At 41.2% G+C, this 16,784-nt stretch overlaps 1 protein-coding gene across 1 annotated transcript in view; it reads right to left on the bottom strand.

Moving 5' to 3' along the window:
• Positions 1-11: 11 nt before the first annotated feature.
• Positions 12-16,784, bottom strand: part of LOC106939766 (filaggrin-2-like) — a gene marked incomplete at its 5' end in the record, with an annotated part of 60,841 nt that continues 44,068 nt past the window's right edge. The window contains 26 exons of the mRNA XM_015022304.1: positions 12-1,070; positions 1,954-2,061; positions 3,401-3,517; positions 3,606-3,692; positions 3,806-3,883; positions 4,178-4,279; positions 4,437-4,544; positions 4,688-4,798; positions 4,975-5,076; positions 5,218-5,325; positions 6,495-6,593; positions 6,715-6,813; positions 6,909-6,983; positions 7,651-7,740; positions 8,010-8,048; positions 8,249-8,320; positions 8,537-8,611; positions 8,773-8,868; positions 9,279-9,383; positions 9,583-9,663; positions 9,993-10,094; positions 10,216-10,305; positions 10,396-10,503; positions 11,766-11,873; positions 12,201-12,314; positions 15,383-15,733. Coding sequence (XP_014877790.1) covers positions 745-1,070; positions 1,954-2,061; positions 3,401-3,517; positions 3,606-3,692; positions 3,806-3,883; positions 4,178-4,279; positions 4,437-4,544; positions 4,688-4,798; positions 4,975-5,076; positions 5,218-5,325; positions 6,495-6,593; positions 6,715-6,813; positions 6,909-6,983; positions 7,651-7,740; positions 8,010-8,048; positions 8,249-8,320; positions 8,537-8,611; positions 8,773-8,868; positions 9,279-9,383; positions 9,583-9,663; positions 9,993-10,094; positions 10,216-10,305; positions 10,396-10,503; positions 11,766-11,873; positions 12,201-12,314; positions 15,383-15,733 — 2,951 coding nt within the window. The remainder of the gene's footprint in view (positions 1,071-1,953; positions 2,062-3,400; positions 3,518-3,605; positions 3,693-3,805; positions 3,884-4,177; positions 4,280-4,436; positions 4,545-4,687; positions 4,799-4,974; positions 5,077-5,217; positions 5,326-6,494; positions 6,594-6,714; positions 6,814-6,908; positions 6,984-7,650; positions 7,741-8,009; positions 8,049-8,248; positions 8,321-8,536; positions 8,612-8,772; positions 8,869-9,278; positions 9,384-9,582; positions 9,664-9,992; positions 10,095-10,215; positions 10,306-10,395; positions 10,504-11,765; positions 11,874-12,200; positions 12,315-15,382; positions 15,734-16,784) is intronic.

The raw sequence follows: 16,784 nt of genomic DNA, 5'->3' as shown, positions 1-16,784 counted from the left end.
GGCAGAGTACACCCTTTGCAGGTCGCCAGTCCGTCACAGCAACACGAGCCGAAACAACAACAACAAAAAAAAGTGAAATTGTGTAACGATTGGAATAATTTCTCTTCATAGAGAGATTAATGACATTAGGAACAGAGGTGCCTGCGTTGTGCAGAGGCGGTGCAGCCGTCGGTGGAGCAGCGATGCTCCACGCTGGCTGATTATCTTGGCTGAGGCCACTTCCTAATTAAGCTTTTATTAAGCTTCAGAAGTTGGCTGCAGTGATGTGCTGCAAGGCATCACTGTCCTCTAAAGAGGCGTTTACCGGGCATGTTTATGGAAATACACATTTAAATGCACATTAAAAAGTCGGAGTTTAGCTGTTTAATCAGCCGTCACATTATTATTTTATTATTGTTCGGCTGATGATGCCAGCTAAAATATTAATGAGCCGGTTTAAAGGAAGCCAACGCAAGGAGAACCATAAAGTGCCTCTCTCAGCACTGAGGGAACCGTGCAAGCAGTAGGGGAGACCTGCCTAATTAAATATAAATGGCCAATTACTTTCCAGACTGGAAAGGCAATGGGACATTCTTCCTCAAATTAGCGTTATGAGTCAAGATGCTGGTTTGTTGGTATTTATCAGTTGTGAATGGTTAACAGTGAAAGGTCACAGTGAGAGAAAACTGTTGCGAGTTTAAAGCGACGATTGCACGTTTTCCAAACAAGCGTCCCTTTCAGAAAAGAAAAAATAAATGTGAACAACTAGCAGGTGTTTGAACAGCAGCATGAACACAAAGTGCATCTCCTTACCTTAATCGTGAGCACAAAGTGAACACAGCCATGAGAGGGGAGCGAGCGCAGAGGGAAGGAGTGGACAAAGAGGGACAGATGAAAAAGATGGAGCAAGGCGAAGGAATTTTTCCCCACAAACTTTAACACCAAAGAATCCAGAAGGCACATCGAGATATAATACTTGTCCTTCGGACCCGATGCTAAGAATGTCGGCCTCTTACCTTTAAAACTGTCATATATGATCCCGAGTAACTGTTTGACCTGAGGCTCTCCTGAGATCAGGAGTTTCAGAAGCCCTTTGGGGAAATGAAGGAACCTGTGTTTAAGATTCATGCCATTCACCATGCCACAGTCTTCTACTGCACTTTACATTCTCACAGCTGGAGTCTGCATAGCCTAGAGGACGGCGTCAGAACAACACAGGACTCTACAGAGGAACCTAATAGATTAGGTGTTTGGGATTAAAATGTAAGTCTACCTGGGAAAATGGGTTGTAATTTGTTCTGCAAAGCTGACGGACTCTATAACTACTGCAGAGTTCTTTACTGGTTGGACATAATTGAAAAAGAAAAATTGATAAAGAAATGTCTTGTGTTGCTTTCTAGTTACAAAATATGCTTTGATTTGGTTGAAAAGGCGATGTAGTAATGTGTGCAAATTGTTATTCTGAAACAAACTAAAAAGCCGGAAACCAATAGTGGAACTTGTTTAAAGTTTCTTGGGTGTTGACGGGAAGTCGTCAAAATTCCCAGCTTCACTTGAGAAGATGGAGAACTTTAAAAACGCTCCCTCCAGTCTCGATATCACAGCGTCCATAGTTTGACCGTCAGAAGTGACTTCACAGCAAGCACAGCTTATACTTTGTCCCTTAGCAATGTCACACTTTAAAATTAACAACCGTAATAAGAGGTTGTTAATTCACGCAGCAGATTGAGATGTTTCAAAAACGCACTTCATTTCTTCATGCTAACAACTCATTACATGTGTTTTTATACACCAGCATTCATGGGACGATAAGAAACTGAACTCCTAGACCGTAAGCAGGACCGGGAGCCTCACTTCAGCACAAATACAGCTAACAAATAGTAACAGAAAAAACAATAAGCTGCCTCAGCTGTGTAATCAATATGTGCAACCAGTTACGAACCGCTGCGCGACTACATCGATAGAGGGTTCTACCTTTCTTTTTCCTTCTTTCTTTGTCCTCGTCGTCTTCTTTCCGAACACCGTGCCTTATGGTTCCGTGACCACCTCCTCCTCTCCCGTGGTTTACAACGATACTGTGCTCTACAAATGAACCACCACTCAAAAAAATCAATTTATATTCGTTCAGCAGGGTTTAAATCAGGAGTGGTTTACCGAACAAAATAATTTGCCCCTTTGGTAATTACTTCGTTTTTTTTTTTTTTTTTGTCAGTTAAGTTTTAACTTTACTGGACATACAGACACTTTATTACTGCCAGAATCAAAAAATGAGGTTGACACCAATAAGCAGGCTGAAAGATCTCCAAAAGCAAGTCATCATGCTTTGACCTACAGAAATCCAACAACAAATGGAAAAAGAAAAAATCTCTGACATCCACCAGTGTGGAAATTGCTACAACCATCTTCTTCGTCACACCTAATGACCCCCAGGACTTTTGGCAAAATATTACACCAACATTCAAACATGTTGAATGCTGGCATAATGTTGCTGACTTACTGTGACTACAGATAACCATGACTTGTGCTCTAAACCACAATGGAAAACCTGAATGTCTGTCCAGTTTGGGGCTTTAAGCTGGGTCATGAAGTTGGTCATTGATCTGAATGACACCATGAAGTCCACCTTTGAAACACTTGGAAAACAAAAATGAAAAAGTCTAGACTGTGACTGCAGCATAAACTTGAATAGACTGCTCACGCTTGCAACATGGCTAAATTATAACTATGTTTCAGAGAGCGGTGAGCCAAAACTCCTTGACAGCGGAGTAGATGGCTCCTTGCTATTGGGTTTAGGAGGCAAATACGTTCCCAAGTAGGGAAAGGTAGGTTTGAGTAGCTTGTACCATGACAAATGAATCATAATTATTCTTTCTTTCTTTCTTTCTTTTTTACAATCTGAAACATTTAAGTGTGTTTCACTTAAATAGAAACGGAAATAAATCTGAAAGTGGGCAAATACTTTTCTTGACACTATAGCGCGAAACACTAAAGTCAGGATCATTCACAGATTTGTGAGTAAAAAATTATTGACATCGATTATAATAATAATAAAAAAGGCAATACCAAATGCTTACAACATTCTGATTAGAGTAAAGCTGCATATTGTACCTTTACTTCATATAGCAGGCAGTTTTTTTTTTACTTCTTGCCTTCAACATCACTAAAGGCCTTTCATAAAATAATGTGGCACTACTATTACTACCAGATCAAGATTTAGCAGTATTGCTCATGTTGACTGACAGGTCATTATTCAGTAGAAGAAATAAGTTTAGATGCATTTTCCCATCTCACTGTGAGCTGCCAAGCCTAATTTGTTGTCAATGTTTATCTACTCCGCTTCCGCTGCCTCACATGTAATGTAGCATTCATAGCTACTGTAAATCTACGAGCGCGTCGCAATGACTGCATAAAATCGAAGTACCTTCATTTTCAGCCCTCCTGTGGCCGTGAGCGTCCTCCCTGTCCTCCCCGCGCCGCGATGGGATTGGTGCTTTGTGGCCGTGAGTGCTGTGTGCGTGCTCCTCAAAACCATGTGCGACTGAAATGCCATTGTCAGCAGAGATGTAAGTAAAGCTCTTACGTTGATTCATAGGAGGATCTCTATAACGGCGTGTAAAAACAGACACCTGTCCTGTGAGTTTCCCCGTGCCCTCCACTTTGTGGATGTGCAAATGATGCGGATTGGTGGCCATGTTCTTCAGACTTATGAGGGTCTTCACAACCAGAAACAACATTTTTTTGTTATTATTACGAGATTCCAAATGTAACTAATGAGGAACTATTCTATCCTATGCTATGCTATACTCTATGTAGAACCAAGTGGTACCTGGGCTATGCTGCGCCTCTCCATGCTCTGATTTGTGGCCATGAATCTCTTGTCCATGTCCATGGGACTTGGAAGCATCTGGAATCAATAATCTTATTGAGATTACAAATAAACGTCTGTTGTACATCGCTACTTGTTTTTGTGCGTTAGTTTTTGTAGCTTTTTTTCTTTTTCTTTTCACTTTTGTGCTTGATCTATTAAACTACCACAACAATAAGATGTTGCAAAAGTATTCATATGTCTCAAGCTTTTTTACATTTTGTCAACTTGCAGCTACAGTTGTAAATTTTCTGGTTATAATGTTACAAAATATATATTAAAAGGTCAAGGGTTTTGAATACTTTTGCATTATGCTGTGTCTAACAGCTCTACCTGTCATTTCAACATGTCTGGGTGTGTGCTCCTCCTCTCCGTGTCCATGAGAGGTTGTTGAACTGTGGCCATGAGCCTCATGTCCGAGGGACTTGTCATGGCCTGGAATTAACATTTTTATTTATTAAGGTCTCAAAGAAAACTCTCTAAAGATATCTTTCCTCAGTTTCTAATTGATTTTAGCTTTTATTTTTATTTTTCGTATGTACCAACATGACGTTTCCATGACCTAATCTTTGAATAAATCTAGTAAGTGTACCTGTCACTTCAACTTTTCTGTGTGTGTCCGTCTCATGTCCGTGTCCATGTGAGGCTGCCGATTTGTGACCGTGCGTCTCATGTCTGTGTCCATGAGACGCCGGAGGATCTGAAATAAGCATCGTCAACAAGATGACAAGTCTGCACAACCATTGTCCTTATTTTTCCTCCCCCTTTTGCTAACGTATCTGATGCATATCGTACATTATTTGATTTCAAGAGAATAACGTCTACTCCGTCTAACAGCTATACCTGTCGTTTCAATCGCTTCAACTCGTCCGTGGGAGAGCTCTGTCTTTCCGTGCCCGTGTGAGCCTGGGGGGTTCTGACCGTGATGCACATGGGTGTGAGACACATGAGCATCTGAAATAATAATTGTCAATAAAATACCAGATAAAAAAAACAAACAAAAACAAACACAAACTATATCTGCTTTTTGCAGTTTTTAACTCTTTATAGGGCATGTTTTGTAAATGTGTATGACCTCAAAGTTTTGGAAAAATTTACAAAATCTTTTAACCATCCATCTAAAAGTTTACCTGTACTTCCAACTTTTGCGTGTGCGTGCTCCATCGCTCCATGTCCGTGTGAGGTAGTCGATTTGTGGCCATGATGTACAACAGTATGAGACTCATGAGGATCTGAAATACATGCTTTCATTTAGCTTACGAGTAAATGCCTGAGTAAAGATCTACCTTTTGCACCTTTAATTCTCAGTTATTTTCTGTAAGCTGATAGTAACATTAGAGTTTTCAACTCAATTATCCCTGCTTTCTATGTACCTGTCCTTTCAGTGTTTGTGTGTGTGCGCCCCTCTTCTCCACGCCCATGTGGGGTTGCCGATATGTGACCATGAGCATCATGTACGTGTCCACTGGGCTTGTGGGGATCTAAAATAAATCATTTAATATTTAGAGGAGAAGCAAAGTGTTTCCTTCTTACACTTCTAAGGTTCCAGCGGCATCATATTGTATATTTATTTGCCTAACATTGTGATATATAATTTAAAAATCACACAGCACCTACTTTTAAAAAGTATGCTATTATTTCCTAACTAAGACTTCAGATCATTTTTATAAACTTGCAGTGCCTTGAGAAATCATTCACACATCTTCAGCTTTTACTTACTTTGTTACAACCTCAAACGTCAGTGTATTTTAGTGGAATTAATTTAATAACAGACCCACATAAAAAGTAGCACATACAAATACAGTGAAAGGAAAAGGATGCAGAGTTGACCACTAAAACTGACGTGCCTGGCAACGGGTGCATTACTCAGACAGGCAGCCGAGTGACCCGGTGTACGTAAATCTCAGCCCAGCTCAGCTGGAAAAATCTTTTAACACAACAACAAATCTGACCTTTTTATCAGTGTTTTTTTTGTTGTTTTTTTTTGTGTCCCTGTTAAAAGAACGTCACGAGCCGTTTGCGACAATCCATGTGGAGCACATGTGAAAGATGGTGCTCTGGCTACAGCAGACCAAAATCTAATACAAGCACATCAGAGAACTACCAGACCCACTGTGAAACATGGTGGTGGCAGCATTATGCAGCGTGTCAGAGCTGATGGAGAGACGAATACTGGATGATACCCAGCAGTAATTAACTGGAATGGGATTAGAGGTTCACCTATGAGGTTGGCAACACGCAGCCAGAGCTGCAGCTTAGGTTACTTATTCATGAGTTACAATTCAGCTGAAAGTCTTTGGCAAGACTTTCAATTTCTATAAACAATTATTGTTTATAGAAACTCTTCAATTTGACTGAACTCGAGCTTATTCGCAAAGAAGAATGGGCAAATATAATACATTATGCACATTTCCTATTTTTATCTGTAAAAACTGTCAAAATCTGTGTCTGTTTCCCCTCTGGTTCACAGCTACGCACTAATTGCTGTGGCTCCGTCACGTGAAATCCCAATAAAGACATTAAAGTTTGTGGTTCTGATGTAGCAAAAAGCAAAAAAAAAAAAAAAAAAAAAAAAAAAGGGGCAGGCTGTTTGCTCTCTCTGATGTTTCCATCAGTCCAGCTTCAGATTATTACATCCACACTTGTATACCTGTCCTTTCTACTTTATTGTGTCCATGCCCCTCCTCTCCATGTCCATGTGAGGCTGCTGTTTTGTGGCCTTGTGCGAGACTCTCATGCATCTGGGAGACTGATGCAATAATGTTCATTAATATAGGCAGCAAACATTCACATCCACTTTTGCTGTTTCTAGTAGGCACGCACTCCAATATAAGGAAACCACCGTAAAAGAACACAAACTGAATAGATACCTGCTTTCTGAGTATCACTGTGCCTTTGCTCATCTGTTGCCGTTTGGTGGCCATGAGTCTCATGAACATGTCCATTGGATTTGTGAGGGGTTGACACAGCTATCATGAAAATAATACACCCCCTTAAGATGTTTTTTTTTTTTGGCAGCCTTTCAGAAAACATTATCATGCTCTTAATAGTAGAAGTGCGTTACCTTTTCTCTCCTCTCCATGCTGAGATGATGTCTGGCTCTGAATTACATGTCCATGTTCCACAGATGTGTGCTGGTCTAACCCATCAATTTTATTGTTAATACAAAAATAACAATACCAAAAGAAGATTAATTTTACTTTCATACATTTTTACAAGGTGTAACTTGTGGGTAAATCTACTGAAGCCCTGAAAGGCAAGTGATTTTCCTCCATCTTTTTCAGGGACAATTTTTATTTTTATTTTTTTTTGAAGATTGTATAAATACTTTTGCTTGTGAGCAAGTCAAATATTTTTTTCTTGAAAATCATTACAGTTCATACTAAATAAAGGAAAAACTATTGGCATAGATCCTTTAAACACTACATAGTAGACAATAAATACATTTTCTGTACATCTACAAACTTCATTTATGAATTTATTGTGCGGCAAATGCGCCAAAATAGTCCAAAATGGGATTTTTCTTTGGTTCTGTTTTCTTTTTATTAAGAAAAACTCACCCTAACAAATGAACATAAAAAAAGAGTTAATTATAGATCAGACTATGAAAAAGTCCCGCAATCACATGTAACACCTTTCATGAGCTCACAAGTCATTGTGTCAGGAAGATAAGCTCCAATTTATAAAACACATCACGTGCGACTTATATCTCTTGCATTTCAAGCCTTCCACATATATCGACCTAAGCCACCCGATGCAGTTCTACCACAAAATGCACTTCTAACCACTACAGCTAACAAGGGTACCTTTCCTTTCAGCTTGTGTTTGTATGTGGCCCTCTCCATGATGAGATGATGTTTGATGCTTCAGCGAATGTTCCTCAAACGAGTGGTGGCCTAACGTAACACATTATTCTAACGTCATCCATTAAAAGAACGTTGCACTTCCATTTCTCATCTACTTCACTGGGGTGGAGCTAACATCGCTGAATGAGTATGAGTTCTCAGGATACTACAGAGGTTAGGAGCTCCACTGGATGTGTATAAAAAACTAAGATGGAGAACGTGAAACTACAGGGAGACGGCTGCTGGCTACAGGACGGCTATTCTACCTGTGGATGGATCACAGTGACAGAAAGCTTTTCCTTTTGTATGTTTTGCCTCACCTTTCGTTCCATGACGCTGTTGCTCAGATGTGTGGGAGACTGATAAACATCATCGTTAGCAACACACAACATAGTTATTACCTTTTATTCCAGACGTAAAATAGCACACGAGTAACATTTATGGAATTTAAGTCGTCCAAAATGACACGACGTGCAAATGGTCATTTTTTTTTTTCCAACTTTGATTTTTAAACTTTTACGTCTGTTTATTGAAACAATCTGTAACTACATGCGGATACCTGTAGCTTCAGCTGTTCTGTGTGGATGCTCCTCGTGCCTGTGACCGGCTGGTTTAATGTGCCCATGTGTGTCTGACCCAGCGAGACCGCAAAGAACAAAATAAGGAAAATAAATTACTCTGCAGATTTCTTAATTATATTTTAGTCCTCACATCAAGCTTTCAGTTTCTTTCTACACTGCTGTTTGTGTTTATTTCTCTCGAGGAAAAAAAAATTTAATCTCTGGTAATTTTAACTTTAATAAAATGATAAAGAAACAAACCCCAACCCCACAAGTAAACAAGATACCTATTCTGTTAGTCTCCTCTTGCCTATTTTCCACTGAGCTTGTTTTGTGTTCGTGGTTCTCGTGGTTGTGGAAGACTGGAACGTTGAGATTTTTATGAAAATTGAGATAATTAAAAAAAAAAAAACATTTTAAAAGCTTCTCATGTTCACAGCATTGTGTGACTTTCAAAGTCAATCTCTCTTTTTTTTTTTTTGTTAAGTATTCATTGATGGCATTAAGCTTTTTGTAATGATACCTTGCCTTTCTGGGGATTTTTCACCCTCTGCTCTGTGTTCAGATGCTGCTTCATGACCATGAGCCTGATGTATGTTTTCTTCATGACTGCTGTGAGCTGAAACACCACAATCATTACTATAAAAGCAACACATCTATATATATTTTTACAATAACTTTGTCATAGACTACCAGCTTAAGGACGTCCAGTCTACACCAGGCTCCACCTGCCTGCCACGCATTTTGAAGTTTTACTGCTCAAGTATTTCCTAACTCTCTGTGGTATACTGCAGCATATGCAATACAATTTACAGATATTGGTAATTTTGGTAATTTAGTGGTATGAGCGCTGCAGTTTAGAAATAGAATATAAACTTAATGTGTGGCAAAGTTATGAAACTGTTGAAAGTGATGTTTCTGAACCCAATAACATTATTTTATCTCATGATACCCTATTTAAACGCTCTGTCTGTCCTGTTGAGGTTGCCCTAGTCTTCGCACGCACAAGGGTTAAAAACAAGAATATACCTTTTATGTCTTCATGCTCAAGGACTATCTCTCCATGCGACTGGGATGAAGTGGGTGTTTCGTGGCCATGCGGTTGATGTGTGTGTCCCTCAAACATGTGGGAAACTGTCACATCACAGTTGCCGTTGTCATAAGCAAAACCAGGAAGAAAGCAGACACTAAGATGCATTCCTGCCTTTTTTCTGTTGGGGAGTCATTTACTACTGTTAGAGGTCATGTTGATAAATTGACCACTATCGGTTTATGCTGCTATGGTAGAGTTTATGTACCTATGTTACACTACAGAGCTGCTACATTTACATACCTGTGTGAGACTTTGTGTTTGTTCCCTCTTCGTGTTCAGGTAAAGCTGTTCTGTGGTCATGCGTCTCATGTCCGTGTCGCTCTAACTCGTTGGAAACAATCAAGACACGATTGTTATTTCCAAAATGAGGAAAACCATCTGGGGAGCTGAACATCAACAGCTCTTTCAGTAGCCATCGAGCTGGCAATGCTTTATTTTAAGTTAGGGCATTGTTATTTTAAGTAATTCCTGCCTCTGAAGCCAGTTAAATATTCGCAAACTACAATGGCAATTAATTTCTGAAAAAAAACAAACAAAAAAAAACTAAAAGTATTTTTAGTTTGTGCAACTCAAGTAGTGACCTAAGAGGGTCTCTGACGAGGCTAATTTCAGAACAACCGATCAGAACGTGAATATAGAAATTCGGTTACCTGTCTTGTGAGGATTTGTCTTTGTGTGCTGCTCTTCACCATGTTCAGACAATCCAGTTGATGTATGAGCCTCGTGCACATGTCCCTCCGTCATGTGGGAAACTGGCAAACCAAAGTTTTCAGCGAAATCTCAAACACTTTCTTACTGTTTTTCACCAAACATATGAATTTGTTTCTCTCTACTGGGCTAATCACTAAAACTAATTCTCAGATTCATAAATACCTGTCTTCTCAGCCTCATTACCGTCTTCCACTTGCCCAGAGGAGATTTTTTTTGCGTGTCCATGAGTTTCATGTTTAGATGCATTGGGGTCTGACACAACAGAATTATTGTAAGAAGCATAAAGGACTAAAATGTTCTGTTACGTCCAAGTTAATATTGCCTGCACATGTGAAGAGATACCTTTAATTTCAACATGATTTTCTGTTTGCTTCCCTTTCTCTCCATGCGCGGATGAGGGTATTTTGTGGCCGTGAGTTTCATGTGTGTAGTCTTCAGATTTGTGGAGGTCTGAAAAATCACAAGGTTAACTGAAACAGCAATGGAGATTTCAAGATTATACACTGTATTTCAATAGTTCCTTTAATTTTCCTGGTTTGCCCTCTGAATGGTGTACGATTGATTAAACTGGAAATTATTCAATCTAAGAAAAACTGAGTGGGCTGATCATTGTATGGGAAAAGGATAACTTTTACGATAAGCTCGGCAGAAAACTCATGTTTTGGTAATGAGCTAATTATTTTATGACTTCTGTTATCAGACAACGAAAGTGGAACGCCAGATTACATACTGCAGATTTTTATCTTAATAGCTGTACAAACTGATTTGTGATAATGATGTGAGACAGCAAACACTGGAGTGCCTCATCTGAGCCGCAGCTAATACAAGGCGCCGCATACAGCCAGCTCTAATAACTTTTATAGCAGCAAACACAATTTATGCCCCCACTTAGTGTTAAGTTATGGATCCTCTGTAACAGTCTGGGCAACGACTCCGAAAGCTGTAACCAGAGCTCATCAAATAAACCAGACACTTATTTTTAAGTTCTCCGTGATTATCCTGAGATCAGCTGCAAACTTTGTCCCTTTGATAGGAAAATACTTGAAGCTTCAATATATTTATGGTTCCCAGACACAAATATTAACGTACTATCCAGCCTTTGCTCTTTGCCTATATTATATTTATAGGCATCATGCAACAGCCACTGTTGCATGACGTGATGGTGAGGAAGACCATGCATCCCTGAAATATTCCTGTAGAAGGTTTTGAACAACAAACACGCTACCTGCATGATTCCTGAGGAGGAAGGTTGTCAGAAAACCACTGACTGACAATGAAAGACTGGCAAGAAGACTTCAGTTTCCAAAGTATCGCACACAATAAATGCTAAAAGGACTCGTAGCTAAACTCCAAGACATACACCACAACCTTGGTTCCAGAAGAATAAATGTAGGATTTTGGATCGGATATCATAGTTGCCTGACTTGATCACTATTGAAAATATTCTAGAGGGAATTGAAAAAAGGAGGAAGCCGCACACAAACCCAAACATTTTCAGAAATGGGTAAAACAATTGTAAAACCGGTGTGGTCTTTAAAATGTCACTTGTGTTGAAAGTTATTTATTCAATGTGTTTAATGCAAAGAGCTATAAATGCAGGGATTTGCTGATAGAGCTACTTCACGGTTAAAATTAAATCACGTTAAGAGCAAATGTTTACACAACTACAATAAACTACGGCTGATTAAAGTACTACCATACTAAATGGATACCTTTAGCCTCTGCATGCCCCCCCGCCTCGCTGCGCCGCCCCTCGTGTTCAGATAAAGTTGTTGGCTTGTGGCCGTGGGTCTCGTGTTGCAGCTTTGGACTGTGGGCACCTATCACAGAGTAATGCTGTTTACACAAAGGTCCTCAAAAGGAGGTGAAATTTATTTTCCCCCCTTTTCTCAAAAAATCTTTTTCATTTTGAACCCATCAGCTTCAGTCACTGTCTAAGTGAATCTATGATGATGCTTTCGGTGTCAAAAACTGCCTGAATGACAGACTATTTTGTCAGCGAAGAGATGAATTTATATAGATCCGACCTTGAGTTTTTATATGGCCGTTTTTCACTCTGAGCTGTCAGCGTCCATATTAAAAGTTTTTATTTTGCGCACCGTTTCTGCGCTGAGAGCTACGTCTGCCTCTACATTTATGCGAGATACCTGTCGTTTTAGATGTTTCCTCTTCGTCGTCCTCCTCCTCCTCCCTGCCTCGCTCATGCTCAGTGGAGCTTGTTGCCTTGTGTCCGTGACTCTCATGTACAGACTTGTGGGAAACTGAAGAACCACAGTCATAATCAACAAAACGAGAACGGAGACGTTTGTGGGGTATTTCCTCAGCAGCCTGAACAATATGAACTTCACAATTAGGCTGATGCTGCAGCGGCTAAAGATTACTGATAATGTCTGTTGTCTTCCTGCCTCCTGCTAAGACCTAGTTTTCTTTTTTCTTGTCTTTCTTTCTCTCTCTCCCTCTCTGTCAGATAGCGGATCGGCCCTTTGGGGGCCTCAGCCCTGGGCTTCGGGGAGGGCTATGAGAGTCAGAGGGGCTTGAGCAGCTTCTTCATTGCTACACTTTCACTCTGGGTGTGAAAAGTATGACATGCTCCCGCTTTTATGTGAATGTCATGAATGTGTCTGAATGTTCGTTCCCCCTTTTTCATCCAAAATATACCTAGAGAAAGCACAAAATATCTGGCTTATGATACAGTAACGCCTTCTCACGGATGTATTTTCCTGTGTTGAGATAAGAACAAAACATCTTCAATCAATACCAGCTAACCGAGCACACACATACCAATCGTAACGCATTTTTAATTGCCTCTGCCTAGTTCTCCTTCAGGGCTTGATATTGTTCCCAAGATCCTCTACTGCATGCTTTTTGGGCTAACAGATTGAGTCCAAACAAAAAAAGGAGAGATGTGAAGCTAGTTTAGTTAATACAGAGCAGGTCTAAAGTGTACAGAAACACGGCGACGGCATGAACTTTAAGGGACTTTCAAAACAGAAATTAGGTGAGCGAGTTTGAGTTTTTTCGTAACATTTTTCTGAAAAACTACACAGTTTTTCTCTAGGTATTAACAAGGCTGTGGCATACGTCTGGCTGGATATTTGACCACTCTTCTTATCAGAAATGATAAAGCTCATTTGGTAGGTTAGTGACACAGCCTTTGCTTTTAAGCAATAGAAATAAATCTCCAACAAACCTGAGGTCAACCGTTGCAGAGGCTTAATGTTAGCCAGCGTTAGCCATTCCAAACCAGCTTCAATATGTGCTTGAGGTAATTATTTTTTTTGAATCACCTAGCTGTGGCACATTTTCACTCATTATGATGTTCAAGAACAGTCCAGGAACCACCTCGGCTTAAGCCTGTATAAAAATATAACTGAGGTGTATAACATCAGCGCTGACTGACCATGAAAGAAAGATCTGTCCAAACCAGACACCTTCTATCACATCTGACAAGTGAAGCTGCCTAAATGTTGAAATCAAATGCTTTTATTGTGAAATGGGGACATTTCTCTAATGACAAAATGTGTGTTTGGAAGAGTCAAAGTAAGACTTGTAAATGTTTTTGCTGCCAGTGGTGCTGGTGCATCAAACAACATCGGTGGGTACAAATAACGAAGAAAGATGATTTTCAAATCAACAGATAAGCTTGTTGAATACCAATGAATTTTCCAACAAGACAATGGTTTGAAATGCACATCGACGTGGCTTTGGAACTGCCAAAGCAGACCATCATTGCACTTCTGTAGTGTCCTCACCTTCTACTCTACTGGAAATGGTAGAAAGCAAAGCTAGATTTAATGGGCCTCTCTACCTTTCTTGCAAGGCGACAGATCAAATTTCCAGCCAGAATAATTCCACTTGACAGACACAAGCAGTGTGTTATTTCTTTGCAACTTGCTAAAGGACATGTAACTAAATATTAGAGCGCAGTACATGCAGTGTGTGCATAATTATAACCTTTTTTTTTTAATATCAGATGAAACACAATATAAACTCTTGGTCAGACTTATATGTAGATCAAGCCTTTTCATCAACAAACACGTGGTTCATTAAGTTAAACCACCACAGTCTCCCTCAAAGAGATGATTGCTAACAAAAATGTGAGTAACTAATCAAAGCGAGTGACCACACCGTGAACATCGTTGAGGGACTAATGATTGCCGGACCGCTAGAGACTACAGAGCTGCAAGCCTCCATCTGTGTTTCCCCCCCCGTGAGGTGTTCAGAGCGGGCGTTGTGCGTTCTTTTTCAGATACGGGGGGGATTCAGCAAGCATCCTGCTCCCCTGCGGAGCATCCCCCTCCAGGCTACCTCCCGCCCACTCGCTCTTTTCTCCCCCTCCCCCTCCCTCTCTCTCTCTCCCCCCACTTTCCCCGGGGCTCCGGTGAGACAGGACGACGGCTGCTGTTCTCACAGCACCCAGAACCGCTTCACAAAACTGGCCTCATGCCATCGCTGCATCTCATCAAAGTTCACCCAGCCTACGTCTCTCTGACTGTGTCCTCCTCTGGCCCAACCAGACCCGCCTTCTCACACATCTGTCACACTCGCTCGCTGCGGCGAAGCGGGATTCTGAATCACGGGTTGTTTCGGGGGGCTGCCGCTGCGCGGCGGAGAGCGTAAATGAATTTGATCTCGGCAACCTGCGCTGCCTCAGGGGCAGGATGATTCTCGGTATTAATCTCAGTCAGCTCAGCCCCCAAAAACTGTCTGACATCAGACGTTGGCAGCGGAGGCATTCCAGGTTCTTGCTCATTCTGCAGCGACTGAAAGCGAAGGGGTGTGTGTGAGAGTCGGTCGGGCTTTGTAAGGATAGACAGTGATGAAGCTCTATATCTGCGCCCTGGCAGGCACGCTGACACCACGCCTAAACCAACAGGCAGTTACCTCTGACGATACAATACGGCTTTATTTATGCTTCCAGAGTTTGTACATTAATGCTGCAGACGCCGTAGTTTGTAATGTGCTGCAGCTGGGTGAGGTTAAGTTGGGCTTTGCCCCAATTCTGTCTGCTTTGTCTTCGTGTCTTGTCTTGGCTCTGATCCTGTGGCTGATGTTCCTCAATCCCCTCAATGTCTCTGAATGATGTAAACACAATGCCAACTGAAGTCATTCCTTCAAAGACTTCCCTATATCACACATTAAACTTTCCCTCATCAGTACGCTCGCTCACCCTCACACCCACAGTGAGGGGATCTCGGTGAACTCAACAATTCCCTCTGACGTGAGATGATGCAGCGTAACACAAAAATGATCCCAAAATGAAGCACCCTGCTTGGAAAATGATCTCCCAAGTCAGATTTTGACTAATCTAGTCCATGGTGTGCCTTACCTCCGTCAGTTAGGCTTGAATGATGCTGAACTTTTACAGTAGGCTCTTCTATGTGATGATGATGATGATTAGTGACAGAGTGATGAGAGGAACCTTCTGGAACAGGGTGGGACAGATGTGAATGCTCAGGGACCGTTTCTGAACGAGTGAACTCCCGTGGCGGGGAAACTCCGTCCTCCCCCAGCGGAGACGACAACGAAGGAGGATGGAGCTCCGTTCTGACAGGAAGCGTGTCAGATTGTCCCGTCGGAACCAGCGGAGGCTCGGATGAAGTGCGGGTGGGTAACGCGTGGTGCGTTTGAGGGACTGAGCCCTCTGTAAATCTGCTTTCTGGCGCTGGAGCTCTGCTGTCTGTTGAATCAGGTGCAGGAGGACAGAGAATGTAAATGCGATGAGGAATGAGCAAGCTAAGGCATTAGCATAAGAGATGCTGCCTCAGATTGTTTATCTGAAGAAAGCCTAGCTTTTCTCTTTCTAATTCACACACACAGAAAGTGAGAACGCACGATGAAAGTGTGATTTCACACTGCTGAGATAGGCTAAATTCAAAAGCTGTTCCACAACCCTTTCACTGCTGGAAATACTGTTCAGCTTACAAGCATTGTGCATATTAGGGGTGTGACCATTGTTGACGTGGTTGTAAAATAATAATAATAAAAATACAATATCATTCATTGTGGTGTTACCCAGTCATACACTGGACTGTGTATGCTTAAATTCTCACTATGCTGAATGAATGAATACTATCATCTGTATCCATAAATTAGGCATCACTATGTTTCCTGATTGTATTGGTAGGTATTTATCTTTGAAAATACAAAAGTATATCTCCTCACAAATAGCCTTTTAGATGCAGTACTCCCTGTACATACGCCACATTTCTCTCAGCTCAACACACAAAAAAGCCACTTCCCTGTTAACTTGTTCAAGTACAACTAACAGATTAAGTTGTTTTTTTTTATTTGGGGTTAGGCAGGATTAGAGAGAGGGCTTCTCTAATCCTGCTTCACTGAAACTTTTATTAACTGATTGTATAAATACCTCCATCCATCCATTTTCTTTACACCCTTGTCCCTTAGTGGGGTCGTGAGGGTTGCTGGTGCCTCTCCAGCTAAAGTTGGGTGAGAAGCAGGGATCACCCTGGACAGGTCACCAGTCTGTCGCAGGACAACACAGAGACACACAACCATGCACACACTCACACCTAGGAACAATTTAGAGAAACCAATTGACCTGACAGTCATGTTTTTGGACTGTGGGAGGAAGCTGGAGTACCTGGAGAAAACCCATGCATGCACAGGGAGAACATGCAAACTCCATGCAGAAAGACCGGGGCTGGGAATTGAACCCAGAACCTTCTTGCTGCAAGGCAACAGCTCTACCAACTGCGCCACTGTGCAGC

Source organism: Poecilia latipinna, unplaced genomic scaffold (assembly GCF_001443285.1).
Source record: "Poecilia latipinna isolate Pla-1442-1.1 unplaced genomic scaffold, P_latipinna-1.0 Scaffold2976, whole genome shotgun sequence".
Classification (NCBI taxonomy): domain Eukaryota; kingdom Metazoa; phylum Chordata; class Actinopteri; order Cyprinodontiformes; family Poeciliidae; genus Poecilia; species Poecilia latipinna.
Note: the sequence above shows the minus strand (reverse complement) of the source record. Positions and strands in the feature narration are given on the sequence as shown.